Genomic DNA, 13144 nt, shown 5'->3' with positions numbered 1-13144 from the left:
TCTTATGAGTAATTATCTTATGAGACTGACCGAACGCAGATTTGAGTCTAAAGTTGGTTCGACCGAGCGAAACAGGCCTGGAGTGCAAAGGGTTAAACCTCTATTATCTATTTACCCACCGTTTCAAAAAAAAACGAGTTCCAAAGAACTCGGAGAGATTAGCCACAGAGATCATCGACGATCACACGCGTACACCGTTCGATCACAACAAAACACCATCGAACGTCGGCCCGTGCTAGAGACACCCCGTGTACAATCGGAAGCGATTTTTAAAGGCAATTACTTCTCAGCGTCGAATCGTGCGTCACGTCGATGAACGGAAGGCCGAGAGGCGGATTCCGTCGTCCAAGCCCCGGGCCCCCCTTGTCCCAGCCCCAGTCGCAATCCTCGAGCGAGTTCGGGCTGAGCCTGGCGCGGACCGACTCGGGCGGTCGGACCAACACGGACCTGTCCGAAACCTCGACCACCGAGGACTACGTCACTGCCAACACCTCGACCGAGACCGGGACCACTACGGGCACTTCCGCAACGACCAGCTCCTGGTCGAGGCCCCCGCAGACGTCGAGCGCAGCGGCCTCGGCCTCGGCGACAGCCACTGCCGCGGAGGGTAGCTCGTTCGAGAGCGCCAGCTCCATTTACAGCCTGGCTCGCAGCGAGGTCAGTTCTCTCTCTCTCTCTCTCTCTCTCTCTCTCTCTCTCTCTCTCTCTCTCTATTATCCTCTTTTCTTTCCCCGAGTTCGGGAACCTTTTGTCGAAAAGAAAAGTTTCGAAAGAAATCGCCGATAAGAGTGTGTGTGTATATATATATGGGGCAAGTTTTCATTTCGCGCCGAGTTTTTTCGGAGATTTCTTTCGAATCGTAGGATTTTTTTCTCTCTCTCTCTCTCTCTCTCTCGGTGTTTTAAGCTTTAAGTTTTATGATTTTATATCGGTGTTCGTTTTCATTTTGAATTTATTGAATTTAATTTGTTTTCGTAGTTTTGAGATTGATATCGCGTGAAGTTTATATATATATATATATGATTTATGCATTGTCGATATAATAGGTTTCTCGAGACAAGGTAAGGTTTCGTTTTATCTGTGTGGAGCGCAACTCGTGAAAGATGCGCAATTAGAGGCCGATACGGTTCATTGGTATTCGAGCAACGTGCACAATCTTGGATGTTTATTTGCAGCACATATCGCTGTAATGAATACGGAACAGCCGATCTGAATAGGGAAATATATATGTTCGTGCATAAATAAGAAAATCAGGACGAAGGGGGAAAAATTTTATTTCACGTGATCGACAGTAAGAAAATGCGCGGGAAATTGAGAAAAGATGTTAAAAGTTAAAATTGTACGAAAGAGGATAATTAATGGATTAAATTAAAGGAAAATATTTCGAAATAATCGAATTAAATTCTTCGCAAAGATGGCGGGGAAATGAGAGAGGAGGAGCGAGATAAAATAGATATAACATTTAGATCGTGAATACTCTTTTTAGATAGATTTATATAGAGATACTTTATAATTGAATTAACGAAATATATATCTTCTTTACCTGTAATATATATATTTCGATTCTGTATATTTTTGCAGTTTTCGATTACCCGTGAATACGATTATCGATCATTAATTATTTCAATAATTATCGACTGTTATATATCGATTTATTATTTAAATCGATTTTCAATAATTCTAAAATAAATCAAGTGAATAAAATTATTTAAAATTCTTTAATTGAATTTAAATGAAATATCTCTCTCTCTCTCTCTCTCTTTCGTGTTTTAAATACTTTATTACGCGCAATAAGATTCTCGTTGTGAAGAAAATGAGCCGTGATCCATGCAAAGGGATATATAATAATATAATAATGAATTAAACGTGAATTATTAACACTTGTGTACTTGTATTTTCGTTCATAAATATTAAGATACGTGTATTAAAATAGTCTCGTATAAACAAAATAATTATCGCAGATTATCAGAGAAATGGTCAATTAGTTAAAATTTTGCATTTATGAAACTTAACGACCTGAATATACTGCATGGTTTATCTGCAACGGTCGCAGAAATATAATGAGATAAAATTTGCATTAATATTGAAAAAATTTACGAATACGGATAGAAAAAATTCTGAAAAATTAATAATTAAACGTTTAAATCTGACTGTAGAATTATCTGCATAAGTCATAATTAAGTAATTAAAAATGTAAAATCGATAGGAAATGTAACGCGATGTTCGCAATATTACAAAATTAATTAACTTTTTCTTCTTTTATTAAATTTTTTGAAAACTAATTTATCTTTCATTGTGAGACTGCGTTTAAAAATATCGCATAAGGCAAAAAAGATAATTTGCCGTGTATAAAGAAAAAAAAAAAACGTGTAAATCTAGAAATAAGTACCAACGTATACCTACGTTGTTAATTTTTCGTTACACGAAAGAAAAAAAAAGAAAGGAAAATTAAAATTCCACGATTATTCCCTGCCAATAAAAAATTCTACGTTTAATCTTCCAGATTTTTCGATCCTTTTCATCAAATTTATATTTTCCAACTTTCTACAATTTTTATTTTTACCAAATTATCAATCACAATGTATTTCCCATCTCATATTTCATATTTCAAATTTATCAATATTCCAGAAGAATTCTTATTCGAATTGAACAAAAATTTCTAAAATTGGCCAAAAACTTTAACAACTCGCAATTTTTCGACAAAGCAATCTTTGTTCGTAAAAAAAACTCTCACCTCCGCGTTACGCTCCCATTACGAAACTGTAAGTAAATTTCGCTTCGGTTTGTCGTTGGGTCAGGCCGTCGTTGAAGAGCCATGCAGCCCGCCACCGATATTGGAGGAAACGGAAATTCCATTTGGATTGGAGGTACCCCCGTCACCAGCCAGGTCCACGAGCAGCAGCAGTTCGGGCAGTTACGACCTGAAAGACGCGATGACAGATCCGGGTCAGGAGGTTGAGCAGCAAACGGCACCGCCGAGCGGACACACCTCCGAGACGGAGCTGGATCATGACGTAAGACGATGATAATTAAGCTAATTCCAATCGGCCAATTCGATCGACTTTTGCCTCGCCGCGCGAAATTTTTCCTTTCTCTTCCATGATGGGCAGAAAACGTGACACGTTTTTACGAAACGAATCGATTCTATCTTTAAGCTCGGTAATGTTAAAGTGACGAAATATGTGAAACGATGATGAGAGTTCTTCTTTCTTTCTTTTTTTTTTTTTTTTTTTCTTTTTTCTTTTTGCAGGAGTTGTTAGAGAGAGTTGTCACGGATATTGCAATTTTCGAATTTTGGTTAATGGTGTCGAATTAGTTCTCGCTCCAGTTGAGCTACGATCTCTGGAAGATTAAATGTGAATTTTTTTTCACATTCGAAGGGATCCATGTTTTGCGGGATCAAGTAGAAGAAAGGTTGATCGGTTAATGAAATGTTTATTAATTTAACCAGGGAGGAAGGATAAAAATAGTTTCTTCGTTCTATAGCACAAATGTTATCTTCTTTTTTTTTTTTATCGATGCAAAAATTCATATTTTTTTAACCAATTTCTTAGCTAGCTAAGAAATGCATTAAAATGATCTTACACGTAAATTAACGTGTAAAATTTATATATTTTATTATTTCATGTATTTATACGTATAAAGGAAGAAAATTTGTCGAATATTAAAGTCTATTTTAATAATAAAGCAATTATTAAGATCCTCGGTTTGTCAGTGCAAGTATCACATGATAAAATGTCGTTCGATGTCTTTCTTATTTCGTTGAGAGCAAACCTTACAATAACGTATTCTCACATTCGTTGCCTATTATTCTTCACCATCTCTACTTTCATCGCTGCATTTCCTCCTCTTCATCATCAATCTCTCAATGAATAGAAATAATTTCGTTATTCAATAATAACAAAATCAAATTCATTTTCGCTACTACAACTAATTCTGTATTCCTTCATTTCTGTATTCCATTTTTACAAAACTCAAAAATTTTGAAAATAATATTTCCGTTCCGCGATCACGATCTAATTTTCACAATTTAAAATAAAAAAAAACCTAGCTAAACTTTGAACTTTGAGTATATTCTACGCTTCATAAGATTATAAGTAAGGAATTCGTGAAATGATATTCTAAAAGAATCAAACATAAATACAAATATCTTTCGAATTGCTATTCGCATCAGACCAACTCTCGCAAACTCATCTTCGCTCCAACTAATTCCATTATCGTATTCCATCCTCAAAAATTTTATCAACTTTAAAAAACTCGAAAATAATATTTCCGTTCCAATTTAAAATAAAAAAAACTTGGCCATTCGACACATTATTCAGTACATTATTCTACGCTTCATAAAATTATACGTAAGGAATCTATTCTATTGAAATGATATTCTAAAAAGAAATATCAAACATAAATACAAATATCGTTCGAATTGTTATTCGCATCAGACCAACTCTCACAAATTTTAACTAATTCCATTACCGTATTCCATCCTCACAACACTCAAAAACTTTGAAAATAATATTTTCGTGATTACAATCTAATTTTCACAATCTAAGATAAAAAAAAACCTAGTTCCACAGTACATTATTATACACTTTGTAAAGAATCTATTTTATTGAAATGATATTCTAAAAAGAATCAAATATAAATACAAATATCATTTGAATTGTCACTCGCATCAGATCAACTCTTGCAAACTCATCTTCGCTCTAACTAATTCCATTATCGTATTCCATCCTTACAAAAACTTTGAAAATAATATTTCCATTCCGTGATCACAATCTAATTTTCACAATCTAAGATAAAAAAAACCTAGTTCGACGGTACATTATTATACACTTTGTAAAAAACCTATTCTATTGAAATGATATTTTAAAAAGAATCAAACATAAATACAAATATCTTTGGAATTGCCACTCGCATCAGAGAGTCGCCACTCTCAGCGCAAACGTGTCGCGATTCAAAAGTATCCATGATTTACAATCCATATAAATAATACAAATATCGTTCGAATTGCCACTGGCATCAGACCAACTCTCACAAATTTTAACTAATTCCATTACCGTATTCCATCCTCACAACACTCAAAAATTTTGAAAATAATATTTTCGTGATTACAATTTAATTTTCACAATCTAAAATAAAAAAAACCTAATCGCTCAACAGTACATTATTATACACTTTGTAAAGAATCTATTCTATTGAAATGATATTTTAAAAAGAATCAAATATAAATACAAATATCTTTGGAATTGCCACTCGCATCAGAGAGTCGCCACTCTCAGCGCAAACGTGTCGCGATTCAAAAGTATCCATGATTCACAATCCGCATAAATAATACAAATATCGTTCGAATTGGCATCAGATCGACTCTCACAAACTCTAACTAATTCCATTACCGTATTCCATCCTTACAAAAATTTTGAAAATAATATTTCATTTCCGCGATCACGGTCTAATTTGAGATAAAAAAAAAACCTAGCCATTCGACAGTACATTATTCTCCACTTCATAATATTACATATAAAGAACCTAAGGAAACCTATTCTATTGAAATGATATTCTAAAAAGAGTCAAACATAAATATCTTTCGAATTGCCACCCGCATCGAAGAGTAGCCGCGCACTCTCAGCGCAAACTGAGTGTCACGATTCGAAAGTATCCATCATTCGCACAATCCGTGGCAATAACTCGGTTGCAGGAAGGCCACCGCTCCTCTTCGGGCGGTTACGCCGAGTCTCCGCCGGATCTGCGCGGTTGGACCGAGGAGGAGAGGCGCAGACGAAGGAAGACGTTCTCCCTCGACTTTCTGGGAAGCGGCGCGGGCGTGGAACGGAGCGCGGATTCGTACGGGGACAGCGTTGAGTTGAGTCCAACGCCGAGCCATCGTCACAGGCCGAGGGGGAAATCGACGAGCGCGAGAAGCCCGCACAAGAACAACAGGAAGCGGGACGCGACAATGTCCGTGCAACAATCGGCGCAACAGCAGGCGCAGCAACAGCAACAGCAACAAATTAGCAGGAGCCCACAGAAGGAGGATTGGCGCGTGGAACAAGGGGAGGATGGCGGCCACGTGCCCACCTCGGACGATTCCAGCTGCAGCCACCACTATCACATGCACCATCACCATCATCATCACCTGCACCGCGAGGGAGCCGATGGAAGGCACAGGAGGACGAGGGAGAGTCCCAGGAGGAAGACCACTGGTTATGTTTCTACCAGGAGAAGGAGTAACGAGGTAATATTTGAATACTTGTTTTTTCCTATTTTATTTATTTTTGCAATGGTATATTTTATTCTGTACATTGAACACGAAAGATATTGAGCTATTGTGAAATTTTAATTTGTATTTCGAAAATATTGGAGCAAGATACGTGTGAAACAGTGATGTATAAGTATATATTTTCAAATTAATGAAAATTTGAAATTTTGAGAATGTATTATAAATATAATTCTTCGTGAATAATGGTAGTATAAAATATTTTTTGTAATATCTGGGAGGAAAATTATAATATTCAATATGAAATTATCTTTTGGCAATCAGTGGGATTTTCCAGTAAGACATATTTTCAAATTCTTTAAATTTCTTAATTTTTTCCTTTCGTTTTTTTAACGTTAAAAAATATTTTTATACGTAAAGTACGAAATTTGTGTGTAACTATTTTAAATACTATTAAAAATCCTGCATGGTGTTTGTTTAATATTTTAATATGTTTGATAAATGTACTCCAATTCTTGTTTATAATATTTATCGCGAACACGAGATGTCAAATTTCTTAAAAAAAATAATATCAATTTCTTCGCGATAAAATAATAGTGTAATCTATTAATATATTTAAGAACTATATTAATTGAAACTCCCATTAGGTATAAATACAGATCAAGCACTCGATCAAATCTTTCAAAGCACAATTAATTAATATCGGCACGAGAACAATTGTAGAATTGAGTGGAAAAGTGGTACTAAACCTCTCCATCACGAATCAATTATTAGAAAAAAAAAAAAAAAAAGAACTGATCGAAGAGATGCGTAGACATGTGCTCGAAGAAAATTGATTGAAATCTAAAAATATATAAAGAATATTTTTAAAAAATAACAAATCGAATATTATTAAAAAAAAAAATTTATCTTCTCTCATTAAAAAATTTATAAATCTTCTTACGAATCCAAATATTTCGATTTTAAATAAAATTTCCCCAATCGTACCATTTTTCCAAGACACCAAAAATATTTAATCGTATTTCCAAAAATTATGCACACCTTAATCACGCATCTCAGGATGAAAATTCAGAAAACTTCGATCTACTCGTGCAACGTGAAATAGGGAACAATTTAACAATTTTAACAATTTTTCAAATTACTCCAATTTCCCCAAACTCGTTGCAAATGTTTCCCCTCCTCGACTTGCTCAAAGGGGTGAGCCTCGACACGAGGATACAATGGCAATAACTAACCCTCCCCTCCCCCTCCACGTTCGCATTTAAGGACAAGAACGCGGCCATAACGGGGAGCCTGCCACGAAGGAGGTCGCGAGCGGCGGACGACATAATGTGCTCGAGGTTGAGCCCGGGCCGTTATCAACGAAGTCCGGGGCACAACGGGCAAAGGGCGGTGATTGTCGAGTCGCAGAGCCCCGAGGCCAGATTAAAGGCTCTTTCAGCGGAATCGTTGAGGTCTGTCAGCCCTGGGAGCGACAGTGTTTTCTACAGCGAGGGGGCGGACCAATGCTTGACCATCGGCGCCCTTGACGCCCCCCATTGCCACCACTGCGGCAGAGAGGTAAATTATTCATTCGCTGTGTTTTGTCAAGGTTTCCTCCTTGCGAAAGGAAGCAAGTTCGAAGGCATGGTACACGATAGGGGCTGTATTTTTTTTTTCTTCGTCAGGTCTCAATCCCTCCCTATTTTCTTTTTTTCTTTTTTTTTTTTTTTATTTTATTTTTCCATTTTGCGGGATCGAGGTTATATTATATTATAAGTCGAGTGTCACGAATTAGATCAAGTAGTGGTATAGAGTAGTGGGTTAGTCCGTTGCTTCAGTCTTGAATTTCTTCCTTTCTTCCTACTTGTTTCTGGTGATTGGCGTCAATTTCTCACGTGTACGCATAAAAATACGTAGTAACGTGACATGGGCTGGGTGTTAACATTTCCGTGGAACATTTTTCCGTGGAACATCGATTCTAGAAATGAAAAAGAAATGTAAAATTTGGTGCACAGAAATTTCGATGATTGTTGAGTAACAAGCGCTTCAACTTTCGATTAGATGAATTGTTCTTCAATATTTAGAATCGATTTCTTCCTAAAGATGTTTCCTTAAAAAACAAAAAATTATTTCAAAAAAAGAATCGCTAATTAGATAAAAGAAACTCATAAAAATAACACGCTGGGCTTAATATTTCGTGAAATATTTTTGGAACGAAATCGAAAATCTAAAAGTGAAAAATAAATATGAAATTTGGTGCACAGAAATTTCGATGATTGTTGAGTAACAAGCGCTTCAACTTTGGATTAGATGAATTGTTCTTCAATCTTTAGAATCTTAAGATTTCTTCCTAAAGATGTTTCCTTAAAAAATTATTTCAAAAAAAGAATCGCTAATTAGATAAAAGAAACTCATAAAAATCCACATAACACTCTGGGTGTTAATATTCATGAAACATTTTTGGAAAATCGATTCTAAAAGTGAAAAACAAATATGAAATTTGGTGCACAGAAATTTCCATGATTGTTGAGTAAGTTTCGATTAGATGAACCGAGATAACTTTACAAATAACTACTTACTGTTCAATCTTTAGAATTTCTTTAGAATCTTTAGAATCTTAAGATTTCTTCCTAAAGATGTTTCCTTAAAAAAACAAAAAATTATTCCAAAAAAAAAAAGATAAAAGAATCAATCAGTTTAAATTCGACTTAAAACTGAACCGTCTCCAGCAACCACCAAAAAAAAAAAAAAAAAANAAAAAAAAAAAAAAAAAAAAAAGAAGGAAAAGAAAAGAAAAAAGAAAAAGAAAAATATGGAATCTCGAATCGATCTGTCTTCTCTATCTGTCGGTCTATCTACCTCTTTTCTCTATCGTGCGTGCCGTCGTGTTGCTCCACCCCGAGGTCTCGGAAGAGATCGTTCGACCGCCGGCAGGTTTCGCGGACTCCCCCGAAGGGCACAGATCCTCCACGTCGAAGCACGTGCCCGGCCACCGTCTCTACAAGAAATTCGACAAGAGGTACCGGTCGGAGGATCGTGGGGACAGGCGGCACAGGCGCAGCAGCGCGGGCAGATCGGACGTCAGGGCGAAATCGGAGGAGAGGGTGGCGTCGAGGCGAGGGAGCAGAGGTTCCATCGACGACACAGCCGCTGGAAGGAAGAGGCTTCACGCGAGGAGCACCGATGTCAGCTTGGAGATCCTTACTGGTTGGTATTGGTATAATATCGAAGTAAGGATGTTTTAAGGAGGGGGTGGCTTCTTCTCGCAATTGATATTGTTGCGATTAATTAGGATCAAGTTTCATTTGGAAGTTTACTTCCAGATTGATACTTCCAAGAGTTGTGGATGGACGTTCAAGCGTTCATAATTGTAAAGTATCGATGTTAATGGAATTATTATCCAGCTTGTGCTGGAATTTTAACACGAGAAATAAATTTAGATAAAGATAAAAGATTCGAAACAGAATCTTGGAATCGCATAATTTGGAGAATGGATTGTATTATATGTTATTATATCTTATAGGTAATCTACAATATTAGTTGTTGTGATTTTCACAATCACGAATTGTATATATTGATTCAATTCACGTTTTATAAAATTTTATACACGTATACAGAGTGTTCCACTATCCCTTGGTACGTGTGAAATATTACTAGAGAGATATAGATAAAGGGATTAGATCTAAGAAATCTCGTGGGATATCTCTAGGATTGTATACGAGAATATTGAAGATTAAGGCTTTGGTAATATATATCGTGGTGCAAGAGTAATGGGAAAAGAATCGGACATGAGAGGATGTATTAAATCTTAATACTCTGGAGGAAATGTTTTACGGCTTGTCGTATGTCTCTCTCTTAATAACGACATTTTTCTTGTTAGATGACTCCAGAAATTTTCTTCAAAATATAATTAAAATTAATAGAATTCAACATACTGGAATTATCGAGTTAATTTAATTTTTTTTTTTTTTTTTGGTATTACCAATATCATTGGTTACAACAATAAATGATAAATTATCATTATTACGTAAGGATTACTTGAAAAGGTTTTTGCAACGAAACTTTTTCCATTTCTTATCGCGTTTTATTTTATTATTAAAATATTCTTGCGATAAAAAAAAAGAAAATTTGAAAAAAAACATTACACAAACTTTGTTAACTTTATTAACTGCTTTCATATTCTGGCACGAATATGAAAGGTAAATGAGCGTACAAAGTATTCCGTGAAACGAGAATAATAAAAGTGGATAGGTATCACCCTCTTGTAAAAAGTTACATTAATGAAAACGCGATTTAAAACAAAAAAAAAAAAAAAAAAAATTTAGCGAAATACCGCGGCGTTCATTAATTAAAAAAGTTCATCCTGATTCTCTCGTATCATTTGTCTTCCTTTAAGGTAATTAGTCGTCGGGCCGTTTGTTAAGATTCGATCGATTTTAATCAAGAAACAAAGTGTTATTAATTTTTTTTTTTTTTAATAGATCTATTTCATTCACCCGGTGTTTTCATTATGGATCGATCGAATAATAATTTCTACGGAGTACAGATTAAAAAAAAACATTAAAGAACGAGATGTAAAATTAGGGAAGAAAATTGTACACGCTTTACGAGGTTGCTTGGTTAGTAAATTTTGATTACGATTATTAAAAAAATATATATAACGTTTTTAATTATAATATAATTGGAGATAAGTGAAATAACAAATATAAATATGTTGGTTATAAATTAATAAAAATTCAGTCAGTAGAGATTAAAAAAATGTTGAATGCGTAAAATGTAATTTAAAATATAATATTTCGGTGCTCGAATAACACGAATACACGAGAAAGGGTGCATCGGTTCACTTTGTAATACTTTATTCTAAATTTTATAAAAAGCAAATAAAAATAAATAAAAGGCATTGTTGGAAAATTTAAAATCATTCACGTACAGAAAATACGCGGAATATATTCAATTCGCAAAAATATTTAACAACCGGACATCATTTATCCTTCATTAATACGTAAAACATCTGCGTATTAATAAAATGGTTCGATAATAATAGAATGAATATTCATTATTATTTAATATATATTATATATACGCTTGGATTAAAATATAAAAATTCGAACCTATAATTTGTATTACTTGTTCAAATAATACATCGATCATGGAATATTAGTTTCTTAAGACAGAAATATTGGAAATAATGAAGAATAAGAAAAATTTCGAATAATATATAAATCCACCAAAAAGATTCAACAAATCCTATATATATATATATACTATACATCTTCAAGAAACTTCCATTCTCGATATGAAACGACAACACGTCCACGAAAATTTTTCTCGTGGAAAGTTTTTTACCGTCTCCAAAACTCTTTGTTTATAGTTCTAATGTCTAAAAGGTCGAGAGGACGAGGACACGTACGTGGAGCCGTACACGAGCAGCGAGTGGATTTACATCGGCGATTTCGAGGAGAGCCACGTGTGGAAGAGGCCGGACGGCAGGGAAACGGACGACGAAATTGGGGAGAGCGTGGCGAAGGAGAGGAGGGGCTCGCAAGAGTCGACCGAGAGCGAGAGAAACTTCAGGAAAAAGTATCAGGCGACGACTCAGAGGATAGTGCACCGAAAGATCAGCGGGGAGATGTATAAGAGGATACAGACCAAGTGTTTCGGTGAGTTGTTCCACACCATTCTCTCATTATTCCACGCTGGCCAACTTCTTTTATTAGGTGTGGAGAGAACGACGATTCTCCGTTTTTAGTTTTATGGTATTAAAGCTATATAGATATACGCAGCAGCTTGGGTTACTTCGTTTCTGTTTCACGCGTTTAAGGATTACGTATATATGGGAAACGTGTAAATTTATTCAACGTTTCATATAGTATTTTTAAAAATCGAATCGCAGTAATGGTATGGTATATACGTGAAGTCAATATTGAAATATTGTTCGGTGTAAAAGATTGGAAAATTGAGTAGAAGGGAACAATATTTCTAACGTACGATCATTATCTGTATTCTGTTATTAGTGTAGGATTACATCATATTCTCTTGTTCGTGGATTTTCTGCATTTATTAATACAAATAATCGATCTTGAATGGAATGTCCTCGATTCATGCGGACATACTTCAGACTCGATGAGTAAATCTGAACGTAAAGGTTATCTTTCTAAATATACTGGAATATTTAAAATGAAGGCTTTATAATCAAGGCTGAATTCGATCGATTTATAATTCACCTTGTAACCATAACATAGTCGCTGTTTATATGTTATATATTCTTAACAATAAACATTGAGATTTTTAGAATTTTTTTTTCGAAAATACTGCATTTTCGATAAAATTTAGAATTTAATAATAATTTAATAATTTTTTTTCTTTTCATTCGTTGATAGTTTATCAAAACAGAATAATTTATCTCGTGTATCTATTATACTGCAAAATAATATATTCATAGAAAATTTTGTCAATAAAAAAAAAAATGAACGCATAAAAAGTATGAATATATTCAATCAATTTTCATAAATTTTTTTTTTTTTGTATATTAAAATATGCTTGTGCAAATACTGTGGATATAAATGTTTCGAAAGCCAGTAACAATTGAAAATAATTTTCGTATAATGTAACACATATTCGTATAACAAATAGAATTACAATTAAATCCTGTAATTCTCTACCTATCAAATTGCATTTCAATGAAATTATTACTACAAAGTAACGACAATTAATATTTTTTTAATCATCGATTAATGATTTAACGTTTCATACATGTAATTAACTTATTTAATTTAATCACATCAATCTAAATTCTTTTTATTAATTGCGAGCTTTATAAAATAATCGATTAATTGAATTTAACATTTTCATTCAACGCGTAACTCTGTTAAAATGTAAGCTTAACAAAAACTAAATCTCATAAAATTCTCATCCATTCATTCAACTTTTGAATAAGTTAAATATCCT

At 34.5% G+C, this 13144-nt stretch overlaps 1 protein-coding gene across 6 annotated transcripts in view; it reads left to right on the top strand.

Moving 5' to 3' along the window:
* Positions 1-13144, top strand: part of LOC122712173 — a 79695-nt gene that overhangs the window by 44468 nt on the left and 22083 nt on the right. For 3 of the 6 annotated variants that reach the window (XM_043931592.1, XM_043931596.1, XM_043931597.1), the window contains 7 exons: positions 276-657; positions 2799-3014; positions 5696-6232; positions 6539-6550; positions 7481-7774; positions 9100-9403; positions 11584-11856. In XM_043931592.1, the coding sequence (XP_043787527.1) occupies positions 276-657; positions 2799-3014; positions 5696-6232; positions 6539-6550; positions 7481-7774; positions 9100-9403; positions 11584-11856 (2018 nt within the window). The remainder of the gene's footprint in view (positions 1-275; positions 658-2798; positions 3015-5695; positions 6233-6538; positions 6551-7480; positions 7775-9099; positions 9404-11583; positions 11857-13144) is intronic. The other 3 variants (XM_043931594.1, XM_043931595.1, XM_043931593.1) reach the window with 3 other exon arrangements.

The sequence above is a fragment of the Apis laboriosa genome, unplaced genomic scaffold (genome assembly GCF_014066325.1).
Source record: "Apis laboriosa isolate Shangri-la unplaced genomic scaffold, ASM1406632v1 scaffold19_cov150, whole genome shotgun sequence".
NCBI classification, from domain to species: domain Eukaryota; kingdom Metazoa; phylum Arthropoda; class Insecta; order Hymenoptera; family Apidae; genus Apis; species Apis laboriosa.
The sequence above is the reverse complement of the archived record's forward strand: the minus strand, read 5'-3'. Positions and strand labels throughout refer to the sequence as shown.